Here is a 15407-nt window from a genome sequence, read left to right as displayed (position 1 = left end):
AAAAGAAAGAGTTAGACATAAGTTTTCCACCTTGGCATGCATGCATGTGACTTCTTCTTTTCTTAAGGAACAAGGTTTTGGAAAGTATCTCAGTGCTTTGGAATACTCACTGCCAAAAAAATAACCCAGTGCTGGCCATTATCCTGTACCTCACCTGACCAAGCTCAGACAAGTATGAAAAGGTAAGTGCCTAATGGCTTTTGTTATCCTTGCTGGACACCAAATTCCCAAAGAGTGGTGCTATAAACTGCATGCCATTTGTTGCTGCTTTAGAACTGTCCTTGGCAGCTGAGCACTGTCAAGTCTGCCCTGAGCAATTCAATCTGTTTGCAAATGAAATGACACCAAAATGAAACAGAGATCTGAGGAAAGAGTTCATTGCTGTTTGAATTCCAAGGCAGATGCCCAATGGCACTGTTTCCAGATCTGAAACAAATGGTTCATTCCCCCATCCCTGCCTCAGCTGAGCTGCTGATCATTGTTATATGGCTTACCTCCAGTGCCTCTCTCCTTTTCTGAGTAAGTGTTCCCAGACTGTCCCATTGGTCACATATCTTTTGGCATCTATCATTGACACTTGCAGCATCATGGTAGTCCAGTTCACTAAGAAAGAGTGAAGACAAAAATCTGTGTGACTTTCTGAAAGACAGGAGCAGTTGCACTGTCCACACTCTTCACTGGCCCTCAGTAACTCTTCCCCTCTTTTTTGCAATATTTCTCCTCCAGGTAAGTGTTGCAGTATAGACATGTGTGATCTAGACATTTAGCACTTCAAGATGCACAACACAGGAACAAGATCGACCTCCTTTATTGTGAGAAAAAGCAAGTATCTATCTGTGACATCCAGGTATTAAAGACAATTAAGGTGTCTAACCATCTTTTTCTCAGTATTCCTGTGGCACAAGCGATTTGATCTCCTGAAGACCAGAATGCTTCAGCCTGGGACTTTATCAAGTTTCTGAAGATTGGTACAGCTTTAAATTAATTGGATGGTCCTTTCCAGCCTCATGTGCTCTGAAATTATTTAACTGAGAAACAGACCTCAGGTTGCATTCAAAGCATAATCTCTCTCTCACAGGCCTGCCCAGATTTGGGGCACAGAGAACAATTTTCATCTTTCTCTCCAGGAACTCCTCACAGCGCTACACCCTATAACTGACTGTTTCAGAGAACAGGAATCTCCAGACCCATGTATGCCACCAGCATGAATTGCTGCACTCACAAAGGATGTAGCAGTAAGCATTGCTTTTTTACCTGCTTAATAGACCTATGTTATCCTGACAGAAAGCAACTTACTATTCTGCCTAACACTGGAAAAACTGTTAAAGGATCTGTTCTGAGATTCTGCAGCGAGTCTGTCTCAAATAGAATTTTTGACCTCAGTAGCAGGTAATCCCCTTGGTCCTGCTGCAGCCATCATGACCATAATAAAATACATGTCTTGGGCAGTTTGGAAGCTCACTTTTATTGGTGTGTCATCATCCACTGAATCTAGCTCTTGGCTGCTCCTCGAGGACACTGCCCAGTACTAAGCACCGCAGAGACTGTATGGCAATATGAAGCCAAGGTTTACGTTAAGGCTTGAACAAGACATTAAACGCAGATAGAATTTCTTCCCTTCTTTTGAGCATTCTTCTCTAGGCAATTGGCAAAAGGAATGTACAGATCACTCTGCCAGTAACTTAGAGAATCACAGGGGACAAATGAGGACAGAGGTAGCTTTCCTCTGTGAAGCTACACTGTAGGCCAGGAGCAGCATTCATGCTTCCTCCTCCAAGCCCAGTCAGAGCAAACTGGTTTCGGAAAAAGTTGAAAAGTATGTGAACGATCCTGATTAGAAAAGGTTTCAGATGTGCTGCAATCAATCAACAAGTAATAATAAAATGACATAACAGTTTTAAAAAATAACAAAACCAACCCCCAATTGTGAAAGTAGAACTGTTGTTGTAAGGAGAAAGCTGCCAACAAGTCGTACTACACAAGGGCTCCTTAACTTGAAAACTTGCTTCCTCCTTTGGACCAAGCCTTTTTATTAGCCTTCAAGGGATGCGACAAAAGCCATCTATCTGTTAAGAAATTTTAAGTCAGAACCATGGAGTTTTAGATGAGTTTTTGGCTGGCAATCTTTTTTTTTTTTCATTTTAGCATTTTGAAATTATTAGATGATGTTCCTGTGTGAGCTGCGAGCACACTAAGTGGATGGGATGTGGAGATTTGTATTCTGGTCTCTTTTCATGTAACAAATCTAATATACCAGAATATGGCCAAGTGCCGGGTCCTGCACTTGGGTCACAACAACCTCAGGCAGCGCTACAGGCTCGGGGAAGAGTGGCTGAAAAGGTGCCTGGCGGAAAAGGATCTGGGGGTGTTGGTCAACAGCCACCTGAATATGAGCCAGCAGTGTGCCCAGGTGGCCAAAAAGGCCAACAGCATCCTGGCTTGTATCAGAAACAGTGTGGCCAGCAGGACTAGGGCAGTGATTATCCCCCTGTATTTGGCACTGGTGAGGCCCCATCTTGAATCCTGTGTTCAGTTTTGGGCCCCTCGCTATAGGAAAGATGTTGAGGTGCTGGAGAGAGTGCAGAGGAGGGCAATGAAGCTGGTGAGGGGTCTGGAGCACAAGTCTGATGAGGAGCGGCTGAGGGAGCTGGAGCTGTTCAGGCTGGAGAAAAGAAGGCTGAGGAGACCTTATCGCTGTCTACAACTACCTGAATGGGGGTTGTAGCATGGAGGGTGTTGGTCTCTTCTCCCATGTAACAAGTGATAGGACAAGAGGAAATGGCCTCAGGTGGTACCAGGGGAGGTTTAGATTGGATGTTAGGAAAAATTTCTTCATGGAAAGCGTTGTCAGACATTGGAACAGGCTGCCCAGGGAAGTGGAGAAGTCACCATCCCTGAAGGTGTTTAAAACACATGTAGGTGTGGTGCTTAGGGACATGGTTTAGTGGTGAACTTTACAGCGTTAGGTTTATGGTTGGACTTGATCTTAATGGTCATTTCCAACCTAAACGATTGGAACGACAGAGTATTTTTCCAGATACTCCAGGTCACATCTCTGAAAGTGCTGCAAATTTTATTTTTGCTTCAATGGATCACTTATCTCCTTTTGTCGACTAGGATAAGGGCAGGTGTCCTTCCATGAAAGTGAGAGACTGATTGTACCAGCTGTGGCCAAAGTCCTGGAAGGTAACGTGCAACGTTCCTCCACCAGCTCTGCCAGGGAGGTTCAGCCATTCCCCATAAGATCTTTGCTATCCTATTTCTTCCAGGGATATGTGCTGTGGACAAATAGGTAGGAGAATAATATTATCAAAACAACTTTTTTAAAGGGCACCTGTGGGTCAAAAGTCATAAGTTAGATTCCCAAGTGGTATTAAACAGTGTAGCTCCACTGCCTTTCTGGGCCTACCGTAGTTTACTTCAAGTAAGTGTATTATATGTGTCAAAGAACATTTTCTGCTCAAAGCAGGGGCAGAGGAAGAAATAACTACTGATAGGAAATTATTTACTTGGAAATAAAACACAGGTTCACCTTCCTTGTCCTATTAATTTTTGTATCTCTCTCAACATCAAAGCTGTGAAGAGACTAGACTTCATATTTTGTAAAAAGAAGTTTTGTTTATCATGCATACATGAAGAATTGCTGCATATGTGTTACAGATCTTCTAAGAAAACAGTAATTTACATTTGTTTGATTTTTCAAAATCTATGGCCTTTGGAATTTAAAAATCATTAAGCTATTCCTGTTGATCTTACAAGCAATTCAATCTCATCTGTAAAGAATTGAAAATTTATTCAAATTTTGTCCTGATCCAGAAAAGTATTTAAGTAAGAGCTCACTTTAGGAACAGTGATAGTGTCACAAAAATAACCTACTGAGCAACATGCTTTAGCACTGCTTCAGAACCAGGCTCATATTAATCACGCACGTAAGCACAATTTGAGCCCAGGTTTCCAGAAGCAAAAAGACTCTCCAAATCAGTGTTACAAATAGTGGTCTTCTTGGCTGAAAATAAATTGCTATACTAGAAGTGATGGATATGCAAGGAACTACATTCCAAAAATTTTATCTTGATGATTGAAAACACTGAAATGAACACACAAGACCATAAATTAATATGGCACTTCATAGTACAGCTCATTCAAGTGAGCATTTGCTATGTCATAAATGGCAAATCCCATTTTAGAAATGCCTTTTTCCAGCTTTGTGTAGGCCTCATTGCCAAGGAATATCTAAGTCTCTACAGGCTGGAACACAATAATCTTACGGCGGCATCCTGGGTGGCATCACCTGCTCGCACACACACACTAATCTTTTATCTAAACAGCACCAATCAACAAGCTTGTAGCAACTTTAGCCTTAGGCACACAGTGGACTGAGGTGCTACAGCAGAAAATACCAGAACAAGCAGGAAACTGTAACCGGTAGAGTTCAAGGTCACACAGCAATTGTTCTCCCTTGAAACATCAGCATCAGGCAGCCAAGAGATTGTTTAAATCAAAACATGGATGTGTACTGCCTTGGAATTTAGACATAGATGATGATTTCTTTAAGGGCCTGATCCAGTGATGAAAAAAAAAACCCACAAGGAAAAAATACCCACATTGACTTCGATAGGCTTTGAATCATGTGCCAACACACATTTCTTAGCTCTCGTACATTAGTCAATCCTTCTTTAAAAATATGAATAGAGAAAGAAATTAGCATTTGCCTCCATAATTTCATTACGTGAGGAATTATGTACAAATAATTAAAATTAATATTTAAATATAAGCTGCCTGCTTGCAGCTAATAATAAAACTTTACCTTTATGACCTTTCATTCAGCATCCTCCAAGGGCATTAAGCATAACTGAGCTACAGAGTCTCAGTGAAAAATCAGGCACTGATAGCCCATTGTACAGAGAAGCAGAGAAGTCAAATTAGAGCATCTCTAAAAGCAATGGGTTTTCAGCACCTTTGCAGTCCAGGCCACAAATAACTCATTTAACTTCACACAGCAAATTACTGAAACAACTGAGAAGAGACAATCCTAAAATAGACAGGATACAGTGTTCACTGGCCTCACCAGAGGTAAAGGACACAGGGTTCAAAATGCTGGTTAGCAGATGCACTACATTCCCAAAGATTCCCATCACTTGTAAAGCTGAAGCTGAATTAACAACCATTAGGCATTTCAGAAACTTTCTTTAGTATAAAGAGGAACAAAGAACTCCACAACAGAGATCAAGGCATGACAGAAGGCATTTTATAAGCTCATATACTCAGTGAAATCTCCATCCTCTGTGTTTTTCAGACTTCTTTGACACTAACTAAAATCCACTACTTACTCTGCCCACTGTGCTTTACTTTTCTTCCTTTAAATAATCTTGAAAAACAGGATTTTTCTTCTAAATCCATTTGAATTATACAGTTACTATAAGTCAGGTATGAAATACATTTTTAGACAACTTTCTGATTTTTAAACTGTTAATGAATGTGGAGCTGTTTATGAGTCATGGTCCTTCACAAAGTGAAAAAAGGGCATATTTTTAACACTTGATTTTTGAGCAGTAACTGTTTTGCCTATTCAAAAAGGTGAGAAACTGAAACTTGGAGAGTTGAAGCCAAGGGCAGGAATCTGAGAATTTTGATGTTGGCTCGTGTTTCAACCACTACTGCACATTTGTTCCTGTTGGCTTTACAGATTTATACTGCTGGTGAGCAATTACTTTAAGTATGTGTCAAATTGCTAAGATCAGGAGTAGCACCATTGATTTACAGTACAAACCCACTGCAATTAACTGCGCAAGGTTATAAAATCTAATGTGCTTAGCTTGGAGTACACACCGAGACGGATTTACCAGAATAGGGACATCAGTATATAACAGTACAGTCCTGTCAGTGTGGGCAGAGCTTTGCTGACAAAACCGTGCTTTACACAGGACTTCTGCTGCCATGTGTCTGTCAGTCAGTGGCCTTGAATTTTCCCATCCCTGACCTAAGCAGGTGGTGTCAATGACATAGATGTGGCCTAGATGTGCTGTAGAATTGTCTTGAGCTTTGGTTGCGTTTTCTTCTGGCATAGCATGCTGAGTGAGCAAGTGTTGGTCCTTGTGGTTAAGTTGATGGAAATGCGGGTGAAATCTCAAGCTCTCCTGTAGGTGAGCTTGTGTGCTTGGTTGCCTTTGTGACCCTGAGAAAGTTAGTTTGCATATGCCCCACTGCCCTTTTTGTAAAACAGAGACAATGGCACTTCCAAATATAATACAAAGAGATTGTGAAAATAAGTATACTAGAGACAATTAAATCTTCAGAAGAGTCAGTGCATGACCCACTACTACAGAGATAATTTAGGGCTGTGAAGCCTTTTGAAAGGATGAATATACTTGTGGAAAAAGACTTGATTTTAAGTGAAGATGCTTGATCTGTAATTTGTGTAAGTGAAATTTTTTTCTAAGTTAAACAACTCATAACCAGTACCACTCAGCAGACGATATGAACTGAGAAATAAACTCCTACAGCATTGCCATCAACACACAATGGACTCATCAATAGACCTAATGCTAAAAGCTTAGTGTTAAGTCAATTTTAAAATGTTTCTTTTCAAATAATTTTGGTCAGTTGTATATCTATATTTGGTTGGGGGTAAGGGGGAGATGAGGGAAAGGTCTCAGTGACCAGCTCAGATAATATACTTATGAAGCTATCTCTGGAATTCTTACGTTGGTACCTATGACACTATCAAATTCATTGGAAAGAGTTTATCGTAAAGTTAAATGTCAGCAGCTGCAAGCCTTTAAATGGAACATACTTCAGCTCCTGGGCAATGGCAGCGATCTGTTCCACCCTGTCCTGGTGAGCAGCCAAATCGCTCTCAAAAGCTTCATGTTTCCTTAACATGGCGCGGACTTCTGTCAGAGTAGCGGATTCATAATCCTTCTGAAGTAAGATCTGCTCTTTGCCTGAAAGAGGAAATTAAAATATTAGGGGTTTTTTACTAATTTATTCGTTAGAACAATTGCAAATTTAGTCAACTTTTTCAACCGAGGCATTGTGAAGATCATATGTATGAGATGAAGTCCCACCCTCACTGAAATCAGTGGCAAAGTGTCAGCACAACAGTCTTAATTAGAAATATATATTTTTAAAGGTCTCTCAGTAATTCCTTGATTCTTGCATAGGCTGTTTATACTGGTCTAAAATAGTATTACATTGCTTGAGAAACTGGCATAAAAATGGTACATTGGCAAAAACTGAGGCTCTAAACTATTGCAGTAATTCTTTTGTAGTGTAAAGTAATGAAACCAGAAATAGCACTGCCATGCTCAGCTTCACTCTTAGTAATGATCTGTTATTCTTTTTCATGTTCTGCCTTCAATTCATTATTCGTTCCAGCACTTCCAAAATAAATAATAATTTTTTAAAAAAAGATTGAGACATGGCTGTCTTTTGTATCAAACACTGAATTTTAAGTGGAAAATACCAACCTATTTACAAAAGGCTAGGGAAGCAAAGAAGTCAGAAACTGAAATATTACTCTTCAGTAGCTCCTGTGTTGGACAAGTGAATCTATACAGACAGTCCCTATAACTGCAGCTCACCACATGGCATTACACAGCTCTGTGAATTTTACAGCCAGAAGGGATTATTGTTTCACTTGCTCTGTACCAGCTTATGTTAAGTTTTTACTGCATAACAGCCATAGCTTGTCACCATGAGCAGTTTATGCTGAGAAAATAGGCTCTAAGGGCTGATAAACACTGTAGATTCCCTTCTAGTATCTGCTTGGCAGCCATTTACAGCCTTGTGTGCTTCCAGCGACTGTGTTACAGGATAGACTGTTTTACTTTCATCGTGTGAAAAGATTCTAGCTGGAAAAAGCCAGAAGCACAGCAGAAGCAGGAAGACTCTTATCAGGGCAAACATTAGGATGACAGAGTAGATCTATGTTTAATGGTCCCCAACAAACCTGTGCGCCAGTGTACAGTCCTACAGCTGTTACAACTACACGTAACGTTAGGGTACCATTAAAAAAACACAGCTATAAATGAGGTGTGATCCAGGGTATGGAGCAAAGCAGAGATGAGTCCATTATCACGTAGTTTATGTGGCCTATTCAAAACATCATGTTGGCCAAATGATAATCAACTCAGAATAAATCTATTAATGATTTCACGCATAACCAGTGGTGTCACTACCTTCCTGGTTGGATTGCTGGTGTATAGGAATGCATTCGCAGTAATGGCCTCCATTCAACTGCTGAATTTTCCCATTAAGTTTGACTCACTACCTCAAGAGTATGATTTTAACAGTTACATTTCATTAGGAACATGCCTACAAGAGTTAGGATCGTGACTATAGTCAACAAAACCTACAGTTTTATCGGTTATTATTTTAGGTTTCTGAAACTGTCCAAACTACTTAAGAGCGAGTTTCTGGCTCACAAATATTGAGCACTGACGGTTCAACCTTGAACATTAAAACACTGAAAATGTTAAAAGCCATCTCTGCTCACCATATGCCCACTGTTCATGAGTGGAAGCCTTCTGCCTGAACTTCTCAGCCAAGTGTTCAAGTCTTTCCAGTCTTCGTATTTCATTCAGCAGCCACTCTTCATAGCCTTTCTCAGCTTGTTCAAGTCTCTGCCAAGCGCCAGCAATGTCCTGTGAAGAGAATACATGGGAGATAGGGGATTAAAGTATAATCTCTTTTTATCCAAATTTTCAGATTTCTGATTCATTCACAATTTTGTTCCAAAAAGAGAAGGTTTTATGTCCAGTTTTTGTAAAATCAAGAATCATAGAAAATATCATCAGGCAGTTCAGGAAGTCTTGTAGTCCAGACATTTGCTCCTAATAGCGTATCCTATTCAGGTGGGTTCATGAAAGGAATCCCTACACAAATGGCTTCCAAGCAAAGCCAGATGTTCAGGGTCTTCACAATATATTAGAATCATAAATTGTTTTGGTTGGAAAAGACCTTTAAGATCATTGAATCCAACTATTAACCTAGCACTGCTAAGTCCTTCTGAGCTTTTACCTCCCATTTTACAATGTGCATGTTCTGTTATGAGGTAACGATCTTTTATCAAAATAAAATTGCTTTGTTCTTGGAAGTTGACAATAGCAGAATGTATTAGTGTCAAGAGAATTTGGTGTATTTTATCTGGAATACAAACTCATTTCACTTTCTGTGGTACACAAAGTTTTGTGAGCTTCCTCAGAAACTCAAAGGCAGTACGAAACTGAAGTGACAAGCCCCTTATTTTCTGCATAGGGGAGTGGACAATGGCCCTTTTCAGATAGTGCAATCATCTGTTTATCAAATCTTAGCAATCAAAACACAATGAAAGAACAGAGTACATAAACAGGTTTGCTGTATTCCACAGGAAATGTTTTGACCCACAGTCAACTCACAATACTTATCAGCAGATGAGAATTCTTGGTACTGACTATGCTTATCATCACAGACATAAGAAAAAACAACATTTAATTTTAAAAAGTAGAAAAAAATCCAGAAATATATTTTGAGCAATGTCTGTTTCTGTAAGTCTGATGACCAAAATGTTAGTGAAACCACTGAGAGTTTTGCTTAAATAAACAATATTTGGCCTCACTGATAAAGAAGTACTGATAACACTCACTCGTTTCATGTCTCAAGACCATTTGCTCTTGGGGAAAGCCTTCAAAGAGGCAGAAGCATGCTTATGAGAAAGCAAGATTCTAGAATGAAAGGAAATGTGTAACAAGAGTGGTTTGATATTGATAAAGTGCAAGAAACTGAAGTTTCTGAGGATTACTTAGTATGGCATTTCAATCTCTCACGTTGAAATTTTTGTGAGAATGTTGATAAAAAGGAGAACAGAATATTGATGCCTCCTTTACTTACTGAAACCATTTTTCCCTCTGATGGCATGAAAGCTGGCCGATTGCTGATCCTCAGTTTTGTCTGCAGGGTGTTGAAATTGATCTCCAGTTGACATTTCTCTTGGACTTTGGGAGGTTTGTGTTTGCGGCGGTAGTCCCGGAAATCCTCTAATTTCTTCTGCATAGCCTGCATCGTTTTTTCTGGCGTCCTGTTTTCCAGCCAAGGAATTGTCCGGCGAATCCATTCTAAAAGCTTTCAAACCAACACAAACAATTGAAATAAAAGCAATGGAAAAGCAACCAAAAAAAGATCATATTGAACACATATATCCTAATTAAGTTTGTTCCTTTAATATTAATGAATTAAGTTGGTGTCAGTACTTTAATGGCAAGTAAGCACAGGATTTTCAAAGCTGAACAATACTTTTTTACTAATTTGCCCTGATACTCTAGGTATTTCTAGAAATACCCTGATGTTCAGAAAGATGAAAACATATGTAAGATGTCTCTAGCTAATTACTCAGAAGCCCAGTTACCCAAAATAACTTGCCACTTTCACAAGGGTTGGTCTTTATGTCTTAAATAGTCATAGTTATGAGATCAGAACAGACAACAGCCACATAACTCAGGTCATATAAAAGTTTTCACTCAGAAGTCCGTTAGTGGCAATGTAGCGCTGCTGTCTTTGCGTCCATCATCTTGGTATGTTTTTGCAGGTCAAAGGACACTGGGAGCTCTCACTTGTGTACTATACATCTGTAGTCCTGACTTAACAAATTTGCCATTTACCAAGAAAGGACAGGAGGAGCACAATGTGCGCCCTTCATTCCTTCATTTGCTGCCTGTGTTCACAGGTGCACTGTGAACACCCTGAGAGACCCTGTCCAGGTGTCCTTTGCAGAACACAAATCCAATGGGGCTTGGAGTGACAGGATCCTATATGTTCCACATGTGGTCAAGGATGGCTGTCTTTGGAGATTACAGAGACAGCAAGTCTAGTTTTGGGACAGACCGACGGCAGTCCTCAAAACACTCTTTTTGGCACATTAATGAGACTGAGTGACTTGCTGGAAGTCACACAGGAAGTCTGTGGCAAAGGAGTCACCTGAACTTAGACGTCTTGGGCAAATGAGCTTTGTACCCTACCACTGTCAGATTTACCTTCACTTTGCTGTCTTGCAGACAATGCACGAATCTTTCAGCTTTCAGTATTTCATGAACATAATTATTGCTACATAAAAGATACAGCTGTCTTTACCTCACTTGCTAGTCTCTCATACTCTTCCATCAATCTCTCATTTTCTTGATTCACAGCAAGCACCTTACAGATCCGGTTAGCTGCAGTCTCAGCCTGTAAAACACAGCACATAAACAGGACATATTCATAAACATATTCTGAGAAAGGTACAGGCTTGGAGAAAGAGACAGAATGTGGCCGCGGCAAATAAAAATCACATTGTTTTATAGTTGTTGATTTGTGCTCCTAGGTTACTTAGATATATATTTACCCTCCTTTTGTAGCCACAGATTCCAATGGCCCGAATAAGGCACAGATCAGCACAGAAGTCACCTCGTTGTACAATGAAGCTTTATTATACAAGAGGGAATTCCACACTGCCATTATGGTTGTCTAACCATTTATTTTCAAAGATGTCTTAGGACATTCTTAAAGTTATCCTATTAAGTTAATTTTTTGAAATCACACCAAAAAAGTATTAGATTTGTTAGCCACACTGGAAAGACACCGATGTGATAGTCCCAGACTACTCTATGTCTGCACATCATAGAGACATATATCCTTGAGAATATATGCAGCTCAACCACTGACATCAAATCTTTCCATGCTTCCTGACAAATTTATTTGTGAAGGCACTGTGTAGCTCTACCATATTTAAAATTTACATTAATAATTTGACATCACAGATGTATACTTTCATACAAATGTGAGTCTGGAGTATATCTAATCAAATAAATATCTCTGCAGACTCCTGTGTTAGAGTATTTGGAATCCCCCTCTTGCATGAAGAGCAAAGCCTTCATACCCAGAGGCAAGAGGGTGCAACAGCATAGCTATGCTGTGATACGGTGTAGGGGCTCTACCAGACAGGATGGGAAATTAAATCCTGAGGATGAAGGAAAAGTATCATCTACTTCAAGGGTTATTCATTATTTTTTTTTCACATAAGTTGGCTTATGTCCATTTGTAGGCTAGAAATGTATGAAGCAGAACAGTGGGAAATACAACATTTCTAAGTGATAATCCCATCCTGTGTGACCGATCTGTTGCTGATGTTCTCGACTCTTACATTAGTACTTTGATCCACAAATAATTCCATCGGCTTCAGTGAGAACCAGGCATAAATACTGCATTGGATGTCTTCTGTGCCTTTCTGCATCTTTAGGTATCTTTGAAAATCCAGCCCTAAATTACTACTCAGCGTAAGTCTAGAATAGTCTCAATCTCCAAAAGTCAAACATTATTTTATGCAGCAAACACATAAGATGTTGATGTAGCAAAAAATAACAACTTCATTTCACAGTATCTTCAAATACAGCTTTTCTGAAAGTCTTTATAATAACCAAATAAAGACCCAACTTTAGAAACAAGAATGTCCATTGGAGTTAAAGAAGTTCAACTTGCTACACAACATTTCACTAAAACAGGTTCAAGTGTTGGTTAAAAACACGTATTAGTGGTCAATTAATACTTGCAATTCTTAAATTAAGATGACAAAGTACTAAATTAGTTTTCTTTTAATAAACTAGTGGAAATGTGAAGCAACCAATCAAAACCAAAACAACCTGAAGGGACAGTTGAGTAATACCTGCTCTGCTCCAGCAAAAGCATGGTAGAAGCAGGACACATATGTCATGATAGCTCTCTCATCAGGTTTGGGAGTGTTCACAATATCTACAAGAGGGTGCGGAGAAATGAAAAAAAAAAGAATCGAGGAGTAGAAAACAGGATGAATTAATAAAAGTACAACACAGTGTCATTCTGATTGTTTTCTTTTCCATAGCTCTGTACTATAGAAACTCTACAAAGCTGTAATAAATTTAGTGTTACATTGGTGGGTGTTGACAGAATAAAATATACACTAGAAATTCAACATAAGCTCTTACAAAGAGGTGGATTATTTTTTTTAATATGCTTGATCCTGCAGTATTGTCACAGGGGGAGTGACCTTAATTTTACCAGAACTGTCTGGTCAAGAACTGGCATGCATCTCTCTGGTGACTTAGAATGTGGGGTTTTTTTGACTGACATTTTGATCTGGGAGGTGTTCTCTCAAAGTTGCTTGTGGACTAGAATTATAGCCTTAGCATTATATATCAGTATTCTTTATATTACTAATACCTGATTTTCCTTCTTTTCACTAGGACATGACTCCAAAGCTTTTCTGAGATGTCTGGGTATGTTTCTGTGTCTATTTTGCATAGCAGCAACATTTTATGTTGCTGTTTGTACTTACCATTAAGCACTTAACATTTTAAGAACAATCCTGAAAGCATAAGAAAAGGGTTTACTTTCTGGGCATCTGTTATGACGATTTTGACATCTCTGTAGCAGGAATAATATCCAGCAGAGAGAAAAAAGATAGCATTCTGCTACTGAAATTGTTTTTTCACTCTAAGTTTATTTTCATCTGGTATTTTTAAAAGTGCTTCAAATGAATGCACACAAGCTCAATTAAAGAGAATAATGTTCTCTATCCCCTTCAGTGACCAGCTGTCAAAAACCTACTGGATATTATTAGCAAATATACAGAAAGATGAGACAGGAAGGCTTACAAATGGATAGACTACTACTGGCTCTACAGAGACAGTGGCTCACAGAGAAAGTCAGGCAACAGGAAATGTGCTCAGCTTTAAGATGCTGTCCTAGTAACTAGTGAGGAAAAGATCAGAAGAGGAAAAACTGCTGAAAGAAACAAGACAGAAGGTGAAGGATGAGATCTGATCCATCTTCTACAATCTCACCTTCTGAGCACCAGCAAATGCATGGTAGTAACAGGAAACATAAGTCATAAGGGCTCTTTCATCAGGTCTGGCAGTATTTACTACATCTGTGTAGAGAGAAGAAGGTTAACTGCTCAGAAATTCTCACAAGGTCCTTCCACCAGATTATGCTGATAATGCCACTTCAGTGCTGTAAGTATTCAAAATAAATACACCATTACTCAGGCTGCATCTGTTTACTGATATCTATACAAAGCTACCTAAGCTTTAGGAATCAGTAAATGGAAAATATATAACTCTCCCTGAAATGGCAAAATATCTGAAGGCTGAGGCTGTACAGAAGGGTTTTGCTGCCTTCTGGTTTGTGAAAACTTCCAAGCAGATGGCATGGCTGGCAGATCTACTGGGCTCAGCTTCACTGTCACTCCAAACCAACTTCATCTAAATCACTAGAATTATTCCAGAATTAAGCACAGCCACTGACAGTCACAAAATAGGAGTGTGTACAGTGTATATTAGCACAGGGTCTCTGTGACTGGCAGCATATTGATATATACTGGAAACCTGTAGGACTCCTGCAGTCCAGAAATACATTTTGTGCTAAGAAAAGCTTGGATAGTAACAGCTTTGTAATCCCTGCACCAGTCTGTTTTTTTAGATAACAGTGTAAATGAAAGAAGTTTGGCTTCGCTGGCTGATAGTTTTGTCCTGATTATGCCAGAAAAGAGTAAAAGTATAGAGAGGGTGCAATCAAGGTATGTCTACATTGGTTAAAATGGACCTTTTCAATACTTAACAGAGAAAGGCAGAAAAATACGGTTTTACACTAATTACAGCTGAGTGATGAATGATGCTAGTGCAAGCTGCAAGGATTCCTGCCAATGTATGGAGTGGGAAGATACTGGTGTGAAAAGACCCAGGAATGAGGTGACAATTTCTAATACTAACAGTGAGATTTCTAAGTTCAGGACCAATGTATTTACTGGTTTTGCATCTACTTCACACAGTTGTGAACAAAACTTTGCGAAGTTTCCAATGAAAACACAGTGGAAATAAAGAGAGTAAAAAGTGATGGTGAGTACTTCGAGGGTGTTAGAAGAAGCACAGTTTCAATTCCCCCTCCCCTGCCAAGAAGAAGAACAGTAAGATAAGGGCTAGAATGTGCAGAAAATCTGGTGAGGAAAAAAAAAGTTTCTTACATTGTATGTGAAGATAAAAAACGAAGAACGGAGAATGACAGTAGGAGCTGTTCAATGGTAAGGTGGTAGCACATCTGTTTATTCCTTGCACAGTATTTCAGAGCAAAATAATTAAGTGGTGCTTGAATGAGGAAATGCAAGTTAAAAAAATGAAAAAGAATAATTTTGAAGCATGAAGATGAAACCAAGAAACATCTTCAATGAAGAGGTTACAACCTGTATTGGCCTAACCTTCCTACCAAAGACTTCAAGGAGAGTAGAAACAGTGAGTTTTGAGTGCTCTGGATAATTCCCGTGTTATCACTACACTACTGACAAGCCACCAGTGTAGAGTCTGTATACTTGGAGAAGAATGCTTTGAACTAGTGTAGGCAAATTCTAGTATTTTGGCATCATATTT

The 15407-nt window shown here is 39.3% G+C and overlaps 1 protein-coding gene across 1 annotated transcript in view; it reads right to left on the bottom strand.

Annotated features, from left to right (window-relative positions):
- The window catches only part of ACTN2 (actinin alpha 2), a 69467-nt gene that overhangs the window by 14759 nt on the left and 39301 nt on the right, over positions 1-15407 (bottom strand). Inside the window, exons 8-13 of the mRNA XM_065630438.1 lie at positions 12674-12759; positions 11107-11199; positions 9871-10101; positions 8498-8645; positions 6794-6944; positions 495-603 (exon numbers count right to left, since the gene is read on the bottom strand). Of these exons, the coding sequence (XP_065486510.1) occupies positions 495-603; positions 6794-6944; positions 8498-8645; positions 9871-10101; positions 11107-11199; positions 12674-12759 (818 nt within the window). The remainder of the gene's footprint in view (positions 1-494; positions 604-6793; positions 6945-8497; positions 8646-9870; positions 10102-11106; positions 11200-12673; positions 12760-15407) is intronic.

The sequence above is a fragment of the Caloenas nicobarica genome, chromosome 3 (genome assembly GCF_036013445.1).
Source record: "Caloenas nicobarica isolate bCalNic1 chromosome 3, bCalNic1.hap1, whole genome shotgun sequence".
Taxonomy (NCBI): Eukaryota; Metazoa; Chordata; class Aves; order Columbiformes; family Columbidae; genus Caloenas; species Caloenas nicobarica.
Note: the sequence above shows the minus strand (reverse complement) of the source record. Positions and strands in the feature narration are given on the sequence as shown.